The sequence below is a fragment of the Oncorhynchus keta genome, chromosome 17 (assembly GCF_023373465.1).
Source record: "Oncorhynchus keta strain PuntledgeMale-10-30-2019 chromosome 17, Oket_V2, whole genome shotgun sequence".
NCBI lineage: Eukaryota > Metazoa > Chordata > Actinopteri > Salmoniformes > Salmonidae > Oncorhynchus > Oncorhynchus keta.
Window position 1 is genome coordinate 37,531,981 of NC_068437.1, and position 18,553 is coordinate 37,550,533.

The following is an 18,553-nucleotide window of genomic DNA, read 5'->3' on the forward strand; positions in this document are numbered from 1 at the left end:
ACATACACTTTTCATGCTTTTTTAATGAAAAGCTTCTCAATGAAAGCAAAAGTGCTTAAACTGTTTATGTGAAATGTGGTGATGTTTAGAAATCTGACCCACTCTTTTTCCTGTCTGCCTCTGCAGGACTCCCAGACGGTAAACTGCCAGATCAGTGGTCCACGATGAGAGCGGAGAGGTAATCGTGCAGAGAGCCGCCCTCCCATCTCTGTTGTTTGTGCCACTGGAAGCAGCATCTTGTTCCAGACTCTCAGACTCATCATGCTCCTGCTTCCCAGATAACACCTCTGAGGACCAGGCCTGTACACCACCTCTCGTCTGCACCATGGCAGGAGAGACTCAGCGCACGTATGCTGTCAAAAAGCTGGATGCTGAGTCCAAACTGAAGGATGAATGCACTGCACTGGAGCAGTACGGCAGCAGTGAGAAAGCCACAAAAGAGTCTTCAGAGCACTTCTCAGGTGCAGGCGTGGAGGCTCGGACAATCCGCAGAGGAGCCAAGTTTGTAGACAAGGACAGGGACTATACTCAGCAGCGCGAGGCTGTGATCCGACCTCAGCAGGCGGGGAAAATAGACTTCAAGTCACTGCAGAACCGGCCTAAGTTCTCCAGCAACAGGACATGGCCCAGTGGAAAAGGCAGCCCCCAGTCCCCCAGTGGGAAGTGCCGGAGCAGAGACAAGGGCAAGAGGTCGGGGAAGTCGGAGCGCGGTAACCCACAGCAGCTGTACAGACTCAGCATCACCAATCCACGTTCCAACCCTACTATCGGCATTGCCTACCCACAGCAGAAGGTCTCGCCACCCAAGAAGATGGAGGCCAGCCAAAGCCCAGTTACGGGCAGCTACAGGTTCCACGTGCCCAGTATACCAGAGCGCGAGGCCGAGCTGCAGCAGGAGGAACTCAACTACAGCCGCTGCTTCCAGGAGACATCTTCCAACCTCACCTCCCCATGCTATACCTCACAGGTACTGGGAACCACAGGTGGGACATCCACCCACCAACTCCCACCCCAGCAGCAGCAACCAGGCCCAATTGTGAACAATAATAACTCACAGCCAAGCAGCCAGCTGCTCTTCCCAGACTTTCAGTTGAGTGGCTCCAATGACTGGCAGTCTCCAGAGAGGACTTTTAACGGTGCTAACTATGGCATTTCCTCACAAAAATCCACCGTTCTCAAGGAGGCGAACAAGGCGAATGGTAGCTCTGTGTCTTTTCTGTTTCAGTACGGATACAAGTTGTCGGAGGACTCAAACCCAGACCCTTTTGCCTTTGATCAGAACCCCCAATCCCAGGACTATATAGACTCCTCCTCTTTAGCTTCTTCCCAGGTGACTCATAATTCTTTTTCCTTTCAGCCATCTGGAGATGGAAAGGAGGGGGTTCAGAATAACACTCAATTCAATAGTGACCAGCCAGACGACAGATCTTCCTACCCCCATCCTCCACAGCTACCACAGTACCTGCAAGCTCGACAAGGGGCGGCATCCTCTATGGACTGCCCCAGGGGCCTGAGTGAGGACTCGGCTAGTAGTGAGAGCTCTGGCTTCAGCTCCCAGCAGTCGGAGAAGGGTAAGAGTGCCCTGCCGGAGAGCATGGATGTGTTCGGCCATAGGGATGCTGCCCTTGCTTCAGGGAGCAAGAGGAGCTGCCCCTCCAAAGACTTGGCTGCTGACAGCCAGAGAACACTTATTAAAGGCAGTGTACACCATGCCAAAAGTATTGCACAAGGTCCAAGCTCCCAAATGCACTTTCCAAACAAAGCCTACAACAGCAGCCCTCCACTCAATAGTATCCACATGGGTTCAATGCCTTTTGACAAAATAATCAACACCAAGGCCCATAGTAGCTTACCACACTCATGGGAGGGACTGAATAAGAACTTTTCACCAGCTGACCAAAACACTATGCCTTATCCTAATATGAATGATACGTTTCAGTTTCAGAACCAGCCAGATCAAAGGCCAAACACATCCAAAAGCGGTAGGATGCCATGGCAGCAGATAGGCCTCACTTCTGCCATGGCAAACCAAAACAGGATTGAGTTGTCTAGGCAACTAAGCAACCAAAAGCTCACTTATTTGGTAGCACCCTCTGACTGGCAGGATGACACTAAATCACATAAGAATGGCTCACTGAAAAGTCCCGGCTCTTTCCTAAACAATAGACCTAGTAAAGGATTCTCAAACCCAAGGCAAGAGAGTGTCAAACAGGGCTGCAGTACAATACCACATTTTAAAGTTGAGACAAGTCACGCAAAGGTCTGTGAGTCCAAGAATAAGCCCATATATTTTGGAATGAACCAATCAGTACCTGGGGCATCATCAAGAACACATGGATATCCACCATTACAGGTCCCACCAATGGAGCTTATAATGGTGTCACCATATGAATCTCCCTCGCCCTCCCCAGTCCATAACCCAGCCTCTAGCAGCACATGTTCTTCACTCTCCCCAGCCTCAACAAGCCCGGTCAACCTCTCTGAGGACAGCCAGATATCAAAGACTGGGCATCCCCCTCCATTCTATCCCCAGCACCAAGTAAAGGCACAAGGACCTACAGATAACCTCAGCACTAACGCTCATCATTTCCACTCAGACGCCTCCCGTAACCTGCCTTACACCCCAGAGAGGGCAAAAGATGACATGATGAGCTACCTGCACGTCAACGGACATCCAAAGCCTAGTATGGATGGCAACAAGGGCTATATGGAGGGCTTTGGGTTGGAGCATCACCCACCTCCACCACCATACTCTGCACATCAACTTTTAGCTACGTCTTTAGCCACGGCAAACCTTGACCAACTGGACGTGCTTCTCACGTGCAAGCAGTGTGACCAGAACTTTACTAACCTGGCCGCATTCCTTGGCCATAAGCAATACTGTGGACAGCATGCATTTGCACAAAAGGTGGATGACACCAGAAGAACACCAGGAAGTTCAACACAGTTTCACAATGACATGATAAAAGCTTCATCCTCTGGGACCAGTTTATGTCAAAGTGTCTCCATGGCAAGGTGTCCATCTGACCTTCACCTGTCTCTGCTGGGGCTCAATAAGAACGGAGAACTCATGTCTGACAGCGAAATAAAAGGGGATTCTAAGGACGACCCCATGAAACTCAACCTGTTCTCTGGGGAAGGTAACCTTCCTGTCTCACTTCCTGACTTGGAGATAGAGGATGCAAAGTTAGATAGCCTAATCACTGAGGCTCTAAATGGACTGGGGTATCAGTCAGACAATGCAGAGATTGACAGCAGCTTCATTGATGCATTCGCAGATGATGACCTAAGCACTGTCAAAGTATCGTCGAACAGGCATACTCTAAAAACCAAAGACTCAATGGTCTTTGAGAGCAAAAGCAAACAATCTACTGAAGATGACAGGTCTCTGACACAAGGAAAATATATTTATGACTCAGACATTGAGAGCTTTGAGACAGACAGCAAGCACACAGAAAACAAACTTGAGAAGACTTCTCTGAATTTTGAGCAGGAAGAGAAAATTAACATAAAAAAAGAATTGTCTCATAAAAATTCAAGGATCACCTCAGGGGAGAAACCGAGGGAGCAAGAAAATAAAGTGAAAGATATAAGAAAACACTCCAAAAGTGAAGAGGAAAACATTAACACTCCAAGGTTCCTCTTATCCAACAAATTTTCGGAACGTTGTGGAGTTCGAAATCTCCAGAATAGCTCTTTGTTGAGAGGCTCAACCTCTTCCCAAGTCTCCTCTGCAAACAGGAGTTCCCCAACCCAAAGGACTGCAGCAAGGGAGAGTAAAAGGAAAAGGACCGGTGCCGGTACCTGGAGCAAAGAACTCATCCACAAAATAGTTCAACAGAAAAACAAGTTAAACAAGCTCCATGTAAAAGGCACCAAAAACCTCCAGTTCTCGCTGGTGATGGAGAGACTTACACCCACGGTGCCAAACCCAATGTTTGGGGAGTATGACTATGTCTCAGACTCAGATGACGAATGTGAGCCTGTGAAGATAGCAAGCCAAGGTCGCCTGAGCCAAAGCGGCCGCTGCAAGTACACCTACACAAAGGAGTGCAAATGGCGGGCTAGGAGCGACAGGGACAGTGCAGCATGGAGGCACGAGTCAAAAGAGTGCTTTCAGGTGAAGAAAACTGAAGAAGTCTCCCTATCTCCAGAGAAACCTGGCTCTAACCAGATACTTGGGAGGAGAGGCAGCAGGTCATCCACAAGCAGTGAAGTCAGCACGTCTGTGAGTTTCTCCAGCGATAGCATCAATAGCCCCAAAAGCACTGACCACACAGACTCAGACTGGGAGAAAAGAGTGGAGATCAGGAGGAAAGACTCTTCTGAGCAGAGAACCTATGAGCGATCTCCACAGAAGATATGCAAAGAGACTAGCACACAACTAGCACTGACATTCACCAAATCTACTAAGAGGTATAGCGCTGATAAGACTCTCCACTCTACTAACAAAGACAATTCAGTGGCCTCAAGGATCACTAACTCACATACTGAAGATGTTGATCCAATATCAGCACTACCAAAGGTGAGGAGTGCAGTCAAAAACCTTGAGAAATGCAGAAGCACAGATGTGCCCTCAAGGGAGAAAGATGTCTCATTTAGTAGAGAAACTGACACAATAGCAAGTTCTGACAAAAACACACCACTAAGGACAGCCAACAAGACCTCCAAAGGGGAATCAATACATTTTCAATCTACTAGTTCTGATCTCAAATCACACCAGCTTCAATCATCACATCCTGCCACAGACAACAAGGAAGGACATTCTTATAATAAATTCAGAAAGAATGAAACAACCTCAAACGAAAAATCAGTACACAAAAGAATAGCAGAGCAATCTACACACCCACATTCAAAGATATCAGACATTTCTACGTTTGATGAACACAGGGAGAGTGTCCATTCCATTAAAAACCCATTGACTTTCAACACTGAGGTAGTCCCCAAGTCCACACCTCTTTTCAGTGGACTGAAAGTGTGCCTGTCTCCAACTGAATTTCACCAGCCATTGACGCAGAAAGAGACATCACATCTCATCCCATACCCCATAGAGCAAGACCAGAGTCTTATGAAGTCTCCTCTCTCATTTGACACATCGTCAATGTTTGGGGACCTCTCGGAGACAGGATATGACAATGGTCTCTACACTGACATTCCATTACACAAAGAAGGTTTCAACTCCTTAGATACCACCAATGACAAAAAAGAGGTGTTTAGCTCATCATCCTTACTTTCTCCTTTCTTGGAACAGAGGGACTGGGGCCTAATGGTTGATTTCACCATGTCACCAGATGAGATATCCCAATACAAAGACAACTCTGATAAATCAAATGAAAAGAAATCAGATTATAATCATGTTCCTTTGTCTCTGCCAGACAAAATAATGGACTACAGGGCGAATCTCAACAGTTATGTGTCAGAAGATCTAGAGATAAAGAGGATTGTGACAGAGTTAGAAAATCAGCTCCAGACAGCCAAGCTGAGTCCGCCACTGCTTACTGAGTCTCCAAAGCAGCTGAAGATGAGAAAATTCTGCCCTCTGCGACTGGACCACAAATCTGAGAATGAAGACACTGGTCTGGATATGGGCTGCCCTGTGCAAAGCATGTCAAGTATGCCGTCTGACCCACATGCAGATGTCTTTGCTGAGCCTGGTCTACCATGGTCCAGTCCATTTGAGTTTGAGTTGATGGAGGGTCATCATACTCCAACCCATGCTGTACCCAGTATCCTTGAACAGTTTAGCGAGATGGATGACTGTGAACACAGTATGATAACCACAACCTCAAATGCAGAGAAAGAGCAACTGCAACAGGATGACCACAAAGACGAAGGCATGGGTGTTGACAAGAGAACTGTCATAGAGACATCTGAAGAGATTCTAGAGAGTAAGACCTATGCAGAAAACCTGACAAAAAGCCTGGAGGTGATATCAGATTCCATTTTCAAAAATGATCCCATCACACCTGAAGTGGAGGAGCCAAACCTCACCTCACCTAAGAGCCCAGAACACTTACTCAATGAAAGCCAAGCTCCATCTGCTGATACTGCTCAGAGTAGAGATCATAATGAAAAGGTTATTCCTGATGATGCGAACGTTGAATCAACACACTTCGAATTACAGCCTCCTCTCTCTGAAAACACAGAGCTTCCACCTGCTGTAAAAGAGATGTTTTCTCTGCAGCCAAGTGAGTCTATACCTTACAATGACAGTGGGTCAGAATTCAAAGACATGCCAATCAGGAACAAAGTCACTGAAGACAGTTGTGTTATAGAAACGGATTACTGCTCAAACACTGAAATGGATAATCCACCAATGACTAAGGAGACCTGTGAGAACCATAAGCTAGAGGACTGTGGGGATGAAATCATTGAAGCCAAAAGGGCCCTCCTTGAGCATACAGAACTTCCACATACTTCCATTGATGAGCATCGAGAGCATCCACATAATACTATTGATGAGCCTCCAGAGCTTCCACATACTACCATTGATGAGCATCGAGAGCATCCACATACTACCATTGATGAGCCTCCAGAGCTTCCACATACTACGATTGATGAGCATCGAGAGCGTCCACATACTACCATTGATGAGCATCGAGAGCGTCCACATACTACCATTGATGAGCCTCCAGAGCTTCCACATACTACCATTGATGAGCCTCCAGAGCTTCCACATACTACCATTGATGAGCATCGAGAGCGTCCACATTCTACCATTGATGAGCATCGAGAGCGTCCACATACTACCATTGATGAGCATCGAGAGTGTCCACATACTACCATTGATGAGCCTCCAGAGCTTCCACATACTACCATTGATGAGCCTCCAGAGCTTCCACATACTACCATTGATGAGCATCGAGAGCGTCCACATACTACCATTGATGAGCATCGAGAGCGTCCACATACTACCATTGATGAGCCTCCAGAGCTTCCAGATACTACAATTGATGAGCATCGAGAGCGTCCACATACTACCATTGATGAGCATCGAGAGCGTCCACATACTACCATTGATGAGCATCGAGAGCATCCACATACTACCATTGATGAGCCTCCAGAGCTTCCACAGACTACCATTGATGAGCATACAGAGATTCTAGATACTTCCATTGATGAGCATAGAGGGTTTGTGGATACTTCCATTGATGAGCATATAGAGCTTCTAGATACTTCCACTAATGAGCATAGAGGGCTTCTAAATAATTCCATTGATGAGCATACAGAGCTTCTAGATACTTCCATTGATGAGCACAGAGGGCTTCTAAATACATTCATTGATGAGCATACAGAGCTTCTAGACACTACCATTGATGAGCATCAGGAGCCAAAAGAGCTAGTGGAGGACATCAGTTGTAATACTAAGTATGTGAGCCAGCCCTCCAAAGGTTCCAACCTAGCAGAGCAGGAAATGGATGATAACTTGGATAATATGCTTGAAGATGTAGAAAATGCATCTGAGGAACAATCCATAGATGTCCAAAGTCATTTTGAGAGTGTATGTCTTTCGCCATCTGCAAATGAACAGACGGAGGACAATACAGCATGTGTAACAGAGGAAGACAACATTGAATCTGACAGTACAATACAGGATGAGGTGATAAGCTGTACAGTTCATTTGAGGTGTAGCACCCCTGACAATGACATTGCCAATCAATCAACCCATGTCTTATTGGAGACTGTCACAGATAAGCCTTGCAGCAGTTCACTGTTGACAGAAACCAATACAGAGTATGGTAACCACGGCTCAACCTTTTCCAACATTGAGTCAGATGATGAAAGCACCATGTTGGTCATTGCTGAGCATGACAGTGACCTTGACAGTGATGCACACATGGAACATACACTTGAGGAAAAAGCAGAAACAGAAAAGGAACTTGAATGTGAGGCCAACCACAGACAAATAGAAGAGATTCCAGACGTTGAAGACATTCAGGAACAAGTTCCTTTACATCTCATGGCATTTTCCCAGCACTCACCACGCAAAGAGGATTTTCAGATGGACGAAAGGCTGGATAATATTCTAGATGATGCTCCTCCATCCAGTCCTGTTCTACCAGCTTCTCCACACACACCTGTGGTGAACCCTGACACACAAGAACAAGAACAATCCCAGCCAATCACATGCAATAATATGGATACTATCCCAGCCTCAATCCATGACACACAATCTCTTAAGGAAGAAAACTGTGATGACCTAAATGCCAAAGAAGCACTGCATATTGATAACCAATTGACCATAACAGCTAAGATGGAGTACTCTTTAGTAAGTCCTCTTCAACTGGACTTGGGAATCACAGAGTGTAACATCTCTAGCACTGAAGCCTGCATTCCCTCTCCTCTACCTTTGACCATTGCAACAGAGCCATCTGAAGCAATGGAGACCCTTATGAAGAGAGTCTCTGTTTCACTGTATGATTTCAAACTAAGCCCACTGAACTACAATTACATTCCAGATGAGCCTCCACAACTGAGTCAGTTTGATTACACTCCTATCTCCCCAGCCAATGTGGATGAGGATGAGCCAGCCATCAAGCAGAGGCCCAAGGATGGCTGTGAACCTTGTGATCTAAGTGATGATACAGCATTGATGTCAGACAAAACTATGTGTGACATTGATCTAAGCGATGACACAGCATTGACGTCAGACAAAAGAATGTGTGACATATACACAGAGTCACCTTTGAGTCCACACCATACAGCCAAGCTAAGTCCACCAGATGAATCTTTGAACAAGAGCAGCATCCAAAATGACATAACATTTCCATTCATTTTATTGGTTCTCCCTTCTCAGAGCACTGCTCAGTCCATTGGCGATATACAGGAAGATTTGGACATTTGCCCGGTTCCCCTTCAAACTATTGACTATTTGGACTTACATGTTGACTTGGTAAAAAGAGTGGATCGAGAGGTGCTGCCAGAAGTCCTAGATATCAATGAGGTCCATAGTGAGCAGAACACCCATCCTTTGGTAAAGAAGGTCTCAGATGATCAGCTCACTCCCAAACCACTGATCATCTCTGAGAATGAGCCAACCCCATTACCAGCAGACCAAATAGAATTTCTAACAGTGGAGGAAGGTCAGTGCTCAGCAACCCACAAGCAAGAGGAAGAAACCACGCAGAAAAAGACAAATCTGTGTGAGATATGCGCCATGTTTTTCCAAACAGTGCCAGGATTAAAGAGACACAAGGCCATGAAACATTTGATTAGGACTGAAAGAAGCCCACATTTGGTAAATGCAAATCATCAAGGGAGTCTACACAGTTACCAAACATCCAACTCTATAGAAACAGAACATAAAGATGATCTAGAGCTCCTCGTTCCACAGACCTGTTTGCAAACAGAACGCAATGATGTCTCTGGCAATCACTGCCCTGAGACAAGTAATAGCAACTTCATAACCAAACAAGGAGAAACAGATGTAATCCTGGAGGACACCACAGGTGAAACAAATATGGCAATGTCAGTTGATGACATAGTTCAGCAAATGCCTCCTCAATTGACAAAAGCGAGAAACGAGAAAACAGACTTATTACAGACAATTAGTCCTGAATTCCAAACCCGGCTAAAGCAAGAATACTGCAAGTCACCTGAGAAACAAGACATAATCAATTCTAGTGTTAAACACAAAGTTACAGAGCAACAGGATGTCCCATTTGCTGTAACAAGTAACAGTGGCATTGAACAGATACCCATGTCTCCAATAAAGGTTACAAATATACTCACCCAAGATATGGACTTGATTCAAAGCAACACTGATACAGAAGAGGGGAAAGGCACAAATTTGTCAGAGATCGTCAATGGCCTAGCCGATGTGAGTATGGATGTTGGAAGCGATTATGGAGTATCTGTAAGTGAGGATGTTAGTAGGGAGTATGATACATCTAGAGAGAATTCGTATGACACAAAAGAGGCATGTGAGCAACAGACTTCAGACCAGAGTCTTTCCGCAGAGATACTGGGAGAGGTTGCAGTAAAGATTGAATGTGAGAAAAACAGTGGCCCAACAGATGAAGTGGAGAATCTCACCTGTTTTAAATCTTCACCTGCAAGCCCTCCTGGACTAATCCCTAATTTGAACGCTTTCCTTGATGACGAAAGCACATTCTCACAGTTATTCCCCTCTAGAAACGTGGAACTGAAAAGGAAGAAGTGTGCAAAGGTTTATGGCAAGAAGAACAAGAAGCAGAAACTATCACCCGATTCATCATTAGTTCAAGACCATCCTCCTCCTGACCTGTATTTGGAAAAGAAAGATGACTATAGAGAAAATAATTTGGACCGAACGTTTGTCAACAATCAAAATGAACCTTGTAAATATGAAACGATATCCATCGATGATGCTATCATGTTGAACATGTGTCATAATAGCACTTTAAAGTGTGATTCCAAGAAAGTATGTAACATGAAACGAGACACAACAGATCACAAAGACATTCATGAGAATACTGTGAAGCATGGCAGTGCCTTCCTATGCCCACCTGAGAGCACTATTGACAAAGCATCATTGGCATGGAGTGCCTCCAACGACCTTGTTACAGATGCTGTGATCTCCTCTGACCCAACTTCCTGTAAATCAGAAGTCCCAACCCCACAACATCCTCTTCCTATCATAGCCCCTTCTGCACCTTATCCCGAAGAGCCATGTGCTACAGACAACGTGTCTCCTTTCCACAGCATTGACATCCCAAACCTCAATACCACATTCCAGCTACCCGAAATTCAATTATTTGACTCGAACAAGGACATCCCATTAGCTGGACCCATTGGCACTGATGATGCACAGACCAGAGACACTGCAAAGCCCAAAAAGCTCACAGAGCGCAGAGGAAGAAAACGACAAGAGGGCGGCTTAAAGATCAAGGACAAACATTACAAGTGCAAGGTGTGCTTCACCTGGTTCCTAACCCTGGGGGAGCTTAACTTCCACAAGCTATCCCACAACCCCTCTCCACCACCCACCTGCTACATGTGCGTCCAGCGCAAGTTCAGCTCCCGGGAGCAGCTGAGGGACCACTTGAGGGAGAAACACGCCAAGAACAAGGCTGGAATCTGGACCTGTGGTATGTGCCTGAAGGAGATATCGGACGTGTGGATGTACAATGAGCACTTACGGGAACATGCCACGCAGTTTGCCCGCAAGGGCCAGTCACACAGCGCTATCCTGGGGAGTCTGCCGGGCTCTGGCATGCAGGAGTCAGCCGTGAAGAACTTTATCACTTCCATCATGCAACGCCGCCCTAGCAAGGCCAGCAGAGAGTCCAATAAGGTCTCCAACAAGGAGAAACCATCCATAGTAGAAACCACCGGGCAGGAGGTGAAAACTACAGAGGTAGCTCAGCCCAAAGTTGTCAAGCCTAAAGGGAACATTGAAAAAGTGGGGAAATCTAACATGCTGTTGCCAGTTGAGGTTCTGCACAAAACAGAGATGGCGCCAAAGAATGTGGAGATGCACCCCAACTGTAAAGACCCCTCGAGAGACTGTCACCACTGTGGCAAGCAGTTCCCCAAACCCTTCAAGCTTCAGAGACATCTAGTTGTGCACAACTTAAACAAAATTTTCCTGTGCCACAAATGCCCAGTGACCTATCAAGAGCCACAGGAACTAAAAGAGCATCTGAAAAGTGAGCATGAAGAGATGGATGCGCTTGACTCAAAGCATACAACCCTCTACACCTGTGAGCTGTGTGCAGACGTCATGCATGTGATCAAGAAATCTTTCATCTGCAGCACCTGCAACTACACCTTCTCTAAGAAAGAGCAGTTTGACCGACACATGGAAAAGCACTTGTCAGGAGGGAATAAGATCTTTAAGTTCAGAGGAGTTCTCAGACCTATCAAAACATCTGCCTCCAAAGAGAACGATGAATGTGAATTGCCAGCAAGCAAAAAGAGAAAGATTCTCACTGACAGTCTACAAGAGAACAGCTCTGACAGTGGCATCGCCAGCATAGCCTCACTGCACTTAAATCGGAGTGCTGAGATGCCAGTTCTGAAACCCTCTGTACACACACAGACCAGTGCAGGTGAATATCACACTGACAATGATGCCAGTGTGAAGACTGAGGAAATGGCTGAGGAATACACTGACATGCTGGTAGAGCTGGAGCCTTGTACGTTTCACCTGGGCTCTGAAGGTCTCTCCACTGCTACACCCAAAACAGAGGACATTGTTCCTTCGTCAAAGCTGCCTGTTAGAGACATTGGTGAGGCGGATGGCAAATCATTCACAGATCCATGTGATGTGAAGGAAGAGGACAATCCATTTGAGAGCATTACACCTGAAGAGAAGAGGGATTGTTTCGCAGATGATAATCAGAGCACTCCGGAGAGCAGCACACAGACTAGCACTGCAGAAGCTGAAGGGAAGAAGATACAGAGGAGAGATGCAACAGCATCGGATGAGGAGTTGTATGTTAGCTCAAAGACACCCTATTCACATGACCTCCACCATCCTCCTACAAAGCATAAGGCATCTACCATTGTGATGTACCAAACGAGGGAGGATGAGCAAGGGCAACAGTCAACCAGCACTCACAGCCATGACAACAAGCAAAAGGACAAAGCCTCCACACCCAAGTCCAGTGAAATCATTAATAAACACCGCTCCAACAACAGCCCCAGGGCCATGGAGTCAACACCAGTCCACCACACCAAGCTCACTTCCCAGTGCTCGGCCTCCAGCGAGGACAAAGACTCTGTGAGAAAAGAACAGAAGAAGAGAAAGGAGATGAGGTCACCTTACAGTTTACAGAGGGTCTCCTCTCCTGCCACACGGGAGAACCTTGGTGTCGACGTCAAGGCCAGAAATAAATTCCGACCTAGCAAGTGCGAGAGTCCGGCGGTTCACAGGAAATCAGACAGCCCCAGCGACTACCCGGTGCTCTCTTCCGTTAGAGATGATGTGGTCAGCAACAAAATAGTCTCTAAGCACAAAACATCAGGGAGTTTAGGCCTTCAACCAAAGAGAAGCTTCCTCGATAGCTGCACGCCAAAGAAAGCAGAGATGGTGCATCATCTTAATGGGGATTACAAAGCCAAAAAGGGGCCTCTTGGACGGCCTCTTCATTACCCAGTTTCTAAAGTGTCAGCGCCTCCTATGAACAATGCCTTGAATAAGTCTAGGCCAAGGACAGGGGTGAGGTCCATGGAGAGCCACTCCTATAGGACAGCAGAGTCTCAGAACAACCTCCTGAGCCAGCTGTTTGGCCAAAAGCTCACCAGTTTTAAGATTCCTTTGAGGAAGGACACTTCAGAATCAATAAACTGAGGGGGGAGGATGAAAGACATTTCATGACCATGAATGAGATAGCATGGATCTCCTCTGTGAAATGTTTGTCTAAATACTTATGTTGTCACTTTATGTCTTCTTCTCTTGTAGATGTGTTGTTATAACACAAACGTGAGGACTAATGGCAGAGATGATTTTATGAATCTAGAATGAAAATGCTAGTAGGCAAATCATTGACTAATTCCTGCTATTCTTATGTTGAACATTATATTTTTCAGAGATTATATTTCATTAGAAAAATGAAAGAAAAAAATTATACTTGAAAATAAAACCTTACTTTTAATAATATTTCAAAATAATGCATGAAAGTTTCACAATCACAAAGTGTTCATAGAGGATATTGTTTTTTTATGCAACAGGACCAAATTTCATCCCAACTGATTTCAACTGTCAGTGCACCTTTTGTGTATGCTTCTCAAATAATTACTGCTTTTGTATTATTTTTACCTTACTGTACTGCATTGACATTCATTGTATTAGCCTTTGTATAAACATTAACTGGTGCTATGTTATTTGTTATTGTAATGTGAACACCAATGTCCTCTATCTGAAGGGAACAGGAGATCTGTAGTCAACTGTTTGTGCTGATTCTCTGTACTTTCTTTTTTTTAATGTAAAATGACTGTGTAAAACCTCCTCCAAAAAAGTATTCATCTGGTCTTTAGGAAAGGAAATTAGGAAAGCTTCCATCTGTACGAACTCAGGTGTATCTAAGGACTATTCACAGTCCTGAGACCTGTTTTAGGAGCTCCTCCCATGCACTGATACTACCACACACAAAACACACACTCAGTCCTCCGTCTGTCCTCCAACTGTTTAATTATGAATATTATTTACTAGCACAAAAAAGGTGCTTTATCTTGTTTATATGTATCTTATATAGTATGTTGTTGTAGGTAGATGATTTCCTGGTGCAATGCTCAATGTTAAAGTTTTATTTTAATAATGTGCAACAGAATCAAAGTGGGAGAGTAAGAGAGAAAAGAAATGGAAATACAATGCCTCTTGTATTGTAAAGTGGTTCACTTAGTGCCTCTTTTAAAGTGGTTATTAAAAATCTGCATTGGTTTCTCCTTGCTTGTTTCTTCCTTTGGTTTATGAGGTATTTTGAAAATGTTCCAACATCCATCTCTGGAGACCGCCGCTGTCACCAACGCAGCAGAAATTGGAAACAGGAAAGGCTGTTTGTGCCTGGAAGCAAAAACAGGTGCACTGACAACCATAACAGCGTCTGACTCCCTCTTCTCTGAGCACTTCAATGAGCTAACTCGTTATCTGAAGGATGAGCACAAATGTAGCTTAACTTCAGGGAACATGAAATCAGAAGCAGGGAACATTAATCAAACCATATGTACCAGGCGTATGGGACGGGCCAACTAGGACTGGATCACTTCCAGTTTGTTTCATGTAGCTCTCTCGCCGTGTGTTAAGTGGCTTCTATCCCTACATGAGCCCATTCTGTCATCACATAGGAATAAAAAGCCATAGGACACAGCGGCAGATAGGCTGAGAGGGACACGGGGGCGGGGTGGAGAGGGGCTCCTCTGACCTCCTCACGTCATCCACGGAATTACCCAGCAACCTGAGAGTGTAGAGGGAACGACAGAATCATGATAGATAGATGGAAGGCAGGAAGGTAGACAGACAGACAAGGAGAAAAGTGAGAGGTTATTTTCTCATTCAAGGACCTCCAGCTCAAGGAACTAGCTTCTGGGGAACACAATAGAAATGCTTCTGAGCAATTTAAAGAGGCTGTGGTTCTCTCACACCCCATTATGTGTCCCAGAGGAGAATGTGATGACTTTACCATCGTAGATATTCACAGCGTAAGGAGTAAGAGCAGGAAGGTCAGTGTGTTTAGATGGATTGCTATCCATTGTCTATGGGTATGCGTCCCTATTGTAAGTGGACTGTTACCATTCATCCAATGGGATTCTCAGTAGGTCAGTGAGTCATATGAACTCAATCAGTGCTCCTCTCAACATTCCTTCTTCGCTTTGCAGGTGGTCCATTCAAAACATAACAATATGCTCTATCTTAAAATAGCATGAAAATCCTGCAAAGTCAGGATGCCGAGTAATTAATTCTCTATGTTTAGGCGTATCCAAAGGTTAATAAGAAATTATCCACCAAAAAACATGAATTATATTGAATGTCAAAATTGCACACATCACGACTTGAGTAATTTAACAAGACAGATGAAAACTATATTCAAGGAAATGTGTTTGTCAAATTGAGCTGTCAAAATTGTAACAGGTGGACACTGACATGCGTCATACTCGGCTGTTATTTTGGTCAGTCTGTATTTACCTCAGTGTATATGTATATACAATATACTTACTCACTGTATTACCTCTTTGGATTCATTGGACTCATTAGGCATCTACAGCTATCCTCTGTATCATCTGTGGGTCGATAAACACACAATTAAAAGGAAACCAAGTACTTTTCATCACAATTTAGCATAGAAACGTGTCAAATAGAATGTGCAAGCACCACACCCCCTGTTGTCAGGCTTCCTGGTATCGTCTGAACTAGGAGGGAAGGGAATTCTCCAGAGGCGCAGTCATGCAGGAGCGCTTTGCACTTTGAAGTAGAGTGACATTATCCGTAAGTCATGGCCTTGAAATAGCATGGTATTTCTCTCTCTGTCTCTCGCTCGCTCAGTCTTTCCCTTTCTCATTTGATCTGCCACTCTTCTTCTTTCTCCCTGCCTTTCTCTATCTCCCTTACTATGTCATTCTCTCTACCTTTCCCAATTCTCTTGATCTCCCTTTCTCTCTACTGTAGCTCTCTTCCTCACTCATTCTTCCCCCTCTCCTCCTCTTTCTCCTTTCTCTCTCCTAATCCTTTCGTCTCGTACTCACCTCGCTTTTATCTCTCTTTCACCCGTTCTATCTCTCCCTCCTCTCCTACCCTATCTCTCCCTCCTCTCCTACCCTCTCTATCTCTCCCTCCTCTCCTACCCTCTCTATCTCTCCCTCCTCTCCTACCCTCTCTAGCTCTCCCTCCTCTCCATCTCTCCTACTCTATCTCTCCCTTCTCTCTCCCCTCTTCTTTTCTCTTCCCTTCTCTCCCCCTCCTGTTTCTCTGGCAGTGTGGTGTGGTATGTTGCTGGCTGCTGGCTGGCTGCCACTGAGGGAGGTCGGGAGATCAGGGCTAGATAGAGGCGAGCCACTGAGGGAGGTCGGGAGATCAGGGCTAGATAGAGGCGAGCCACTGAGGGAGGTTGGGAGATCAGGGCTAGATAGAGGCGAGCCACTGAGGGAGGTCAGGAGATCAGGGCTAGATAGAGGCGAGCCACTGAGGGAGGTTGGGAGATCAGGGCTAGATAGAGGCTAGCTGCTGGTCAGCGGTAATGACATGAAGGCTGAAGGGCTAAGAGGTCGCCTCTATCGGGATTTTGGGGCTCCAGCTTTTACAGGTACAGTGAGAGAGAGATGGAGAGAGAGAGCTGTAGTGTGAAGGACCAAATGAACTGAACGATCGATTTGTAAATCATTCTCTGCATAAGGGAGAACCCTCCGTGCTACATCACAGAGGTTAATGATGTTTCTTTACTAGGATGATGTCTCTGAAATCACTGCATTGTATTAAAAACACACAAAGAATAAAGTATGAATAATGCAATACCAACAAGTTCCCCCGGCATGAACAAAGGAGACAAAGGAGTCTTTGAAATCAAGATGTAAAACTAACTCAGCTCGACAACCATCAAAACACTTGCTCTGCCCCGGTAAAATCTTCATACAGAGGGAGTAGATGAGTAACTACACAGGAAAAGCTCCCTTGGGACTCACGTCTGAAAACAGGATTCAAAGTAAGTAGGGTGTTTACAGCAATATAACAGCATCAAAATGAACAAGGAGATGAATAAATAGATGAAGGTTGTAAAAATGGAGCAACATCAGGTCAGCATAGTTTGTTAGAACACAGAATAAATAAACACATTAGAGCCCAGCCAGATATCTGTTGGATCTTCTAATTAATATCATCTCAGTGGGGAGCCTGGGGTCCTTTACTGCCTATGTGGCCTTTCTATACAAGAACATTTTTAATTTTGTCAGTTACTTACAGCAGAGGAACAGACGGTGCACAGTAGCTACTAGTGGTTGTTTGTTATTCCAGATTTAGCAGGATAAATAAATGGGGTCGCTTTGCAGGGGCTATACAAACAAACCAATATTCTTGCGCATCGGCTTGCCTCTGTATGTGTGTGTGTGCGTGTGTGTGTGTGTGTGTGTGCGTGCGTGCGTGCGTTCACGTGGGTGTGTGTGTGCGTGGGTGTGTGTGTGTGCGCGTGTGTGCGTGTGTGTGTGTGTGTGTGTGTGTGTGTGTGTGTGTGTGTGTGTGTGTGTGTGTGTGTGTGTGTGTGTGTGTGTGTGTGTGTGTGTGTGTGTGTGTGTGTGTGTGTGTGTGTGTGTGTGTGTGTGCGTGCGTGCGCATGGGTTTGTGTCTGCCTGACTGAAACAGAAGTACTGCCCTAATATGTTAATCCAACATAGTTTCTAAAAAGTTTCTAAAATAGTTTATTAAAAGTTTAGCTGTCCAAAACAACCATGTTGGGATGACTCTTGAATATTTACTTAAAGTTTCTCCCCTTTAGGCCAGCACTACTGGTATTTAGCGATAATTCAACAGTGTAGAACCTCTATACAAGCCTCCAAATTTAGAATATCACCATTATGCCCCATGACTGGTGATGTTACTCAAAATGTGCATATGCGTATTTACACTTTAATAACTGACACAGGACTGTCTTATGTCAATTAAATGACAACTGCGATTCCTTCTGTCCTTTTCATTGCTTGCGCTATTGCTCAGTGTGCACACATCCCTGCACCAGCCCCCCCTCTTCCTTTGCCTCACCCACCCCTCTTCCCTTACCCCACCCACCCCTCTTCCCATACCCCACCCACCCCTCTTCCCATGCCCCACCCACCCCTCTTCCCATACCCCACCCACCCCTCTTCCCATACCCCACCCACCCCTCTTCCCATACCCCACCCACCCCTCTTCCCATACCCCACCCACCCCTCTTCCCTTACCCCACCCACCCCTCTTCCCATACCCCACCCACCCCTCTTCCCATACCCCACCCACCCCTCTTCCCATACCCCACCCACCCCTCTTCCCATACCCCACCCACCCCTCTTCCCTTACCCCACCCACCCCTCTTCCCATACCCCACCCACCCCTCTTCCCATACCCCACCCACCCCTCTTCCCATACCCCAGCCACCCCTCTTCCCATACC

The 18,553-nt window shown here is 45.7% G+C and overlaps 1 protein-coding gene across 1 annotated transcript; it reads left to right on the plus strand.

Annotated features, from left to right (window-relative positions):
* The first annotated feature begins 133 nt into the window (after positions 1-133).
* Positions 134-13,283, plus strand: LOC118382357 (uncharacterized). Its single transcript, XM_035769174.2, has one exon. The coding sequence runs from the start codon at positions 326-328 to the stop codon at positions 13,274-13,276; it is 12,951 nt and encodes a 4,316-aa protein (XP_035625067.2). The 5' UTR covers positions 134-325; the 3' UTR covers positions 13,277-13,283.
* Positions 13,284-18,553: the final 5,270 nt, after the last annotated feature.

Excerpts from the sequence above, each read along its gene's own strand:
- LOC118382357 (XM_035769174.2), top strand. The coding sequence starts at position 326 with ATGGCAGGAGAGACTCAGCGCACGTATGCTGTCAAAAAGCTGGATGCT.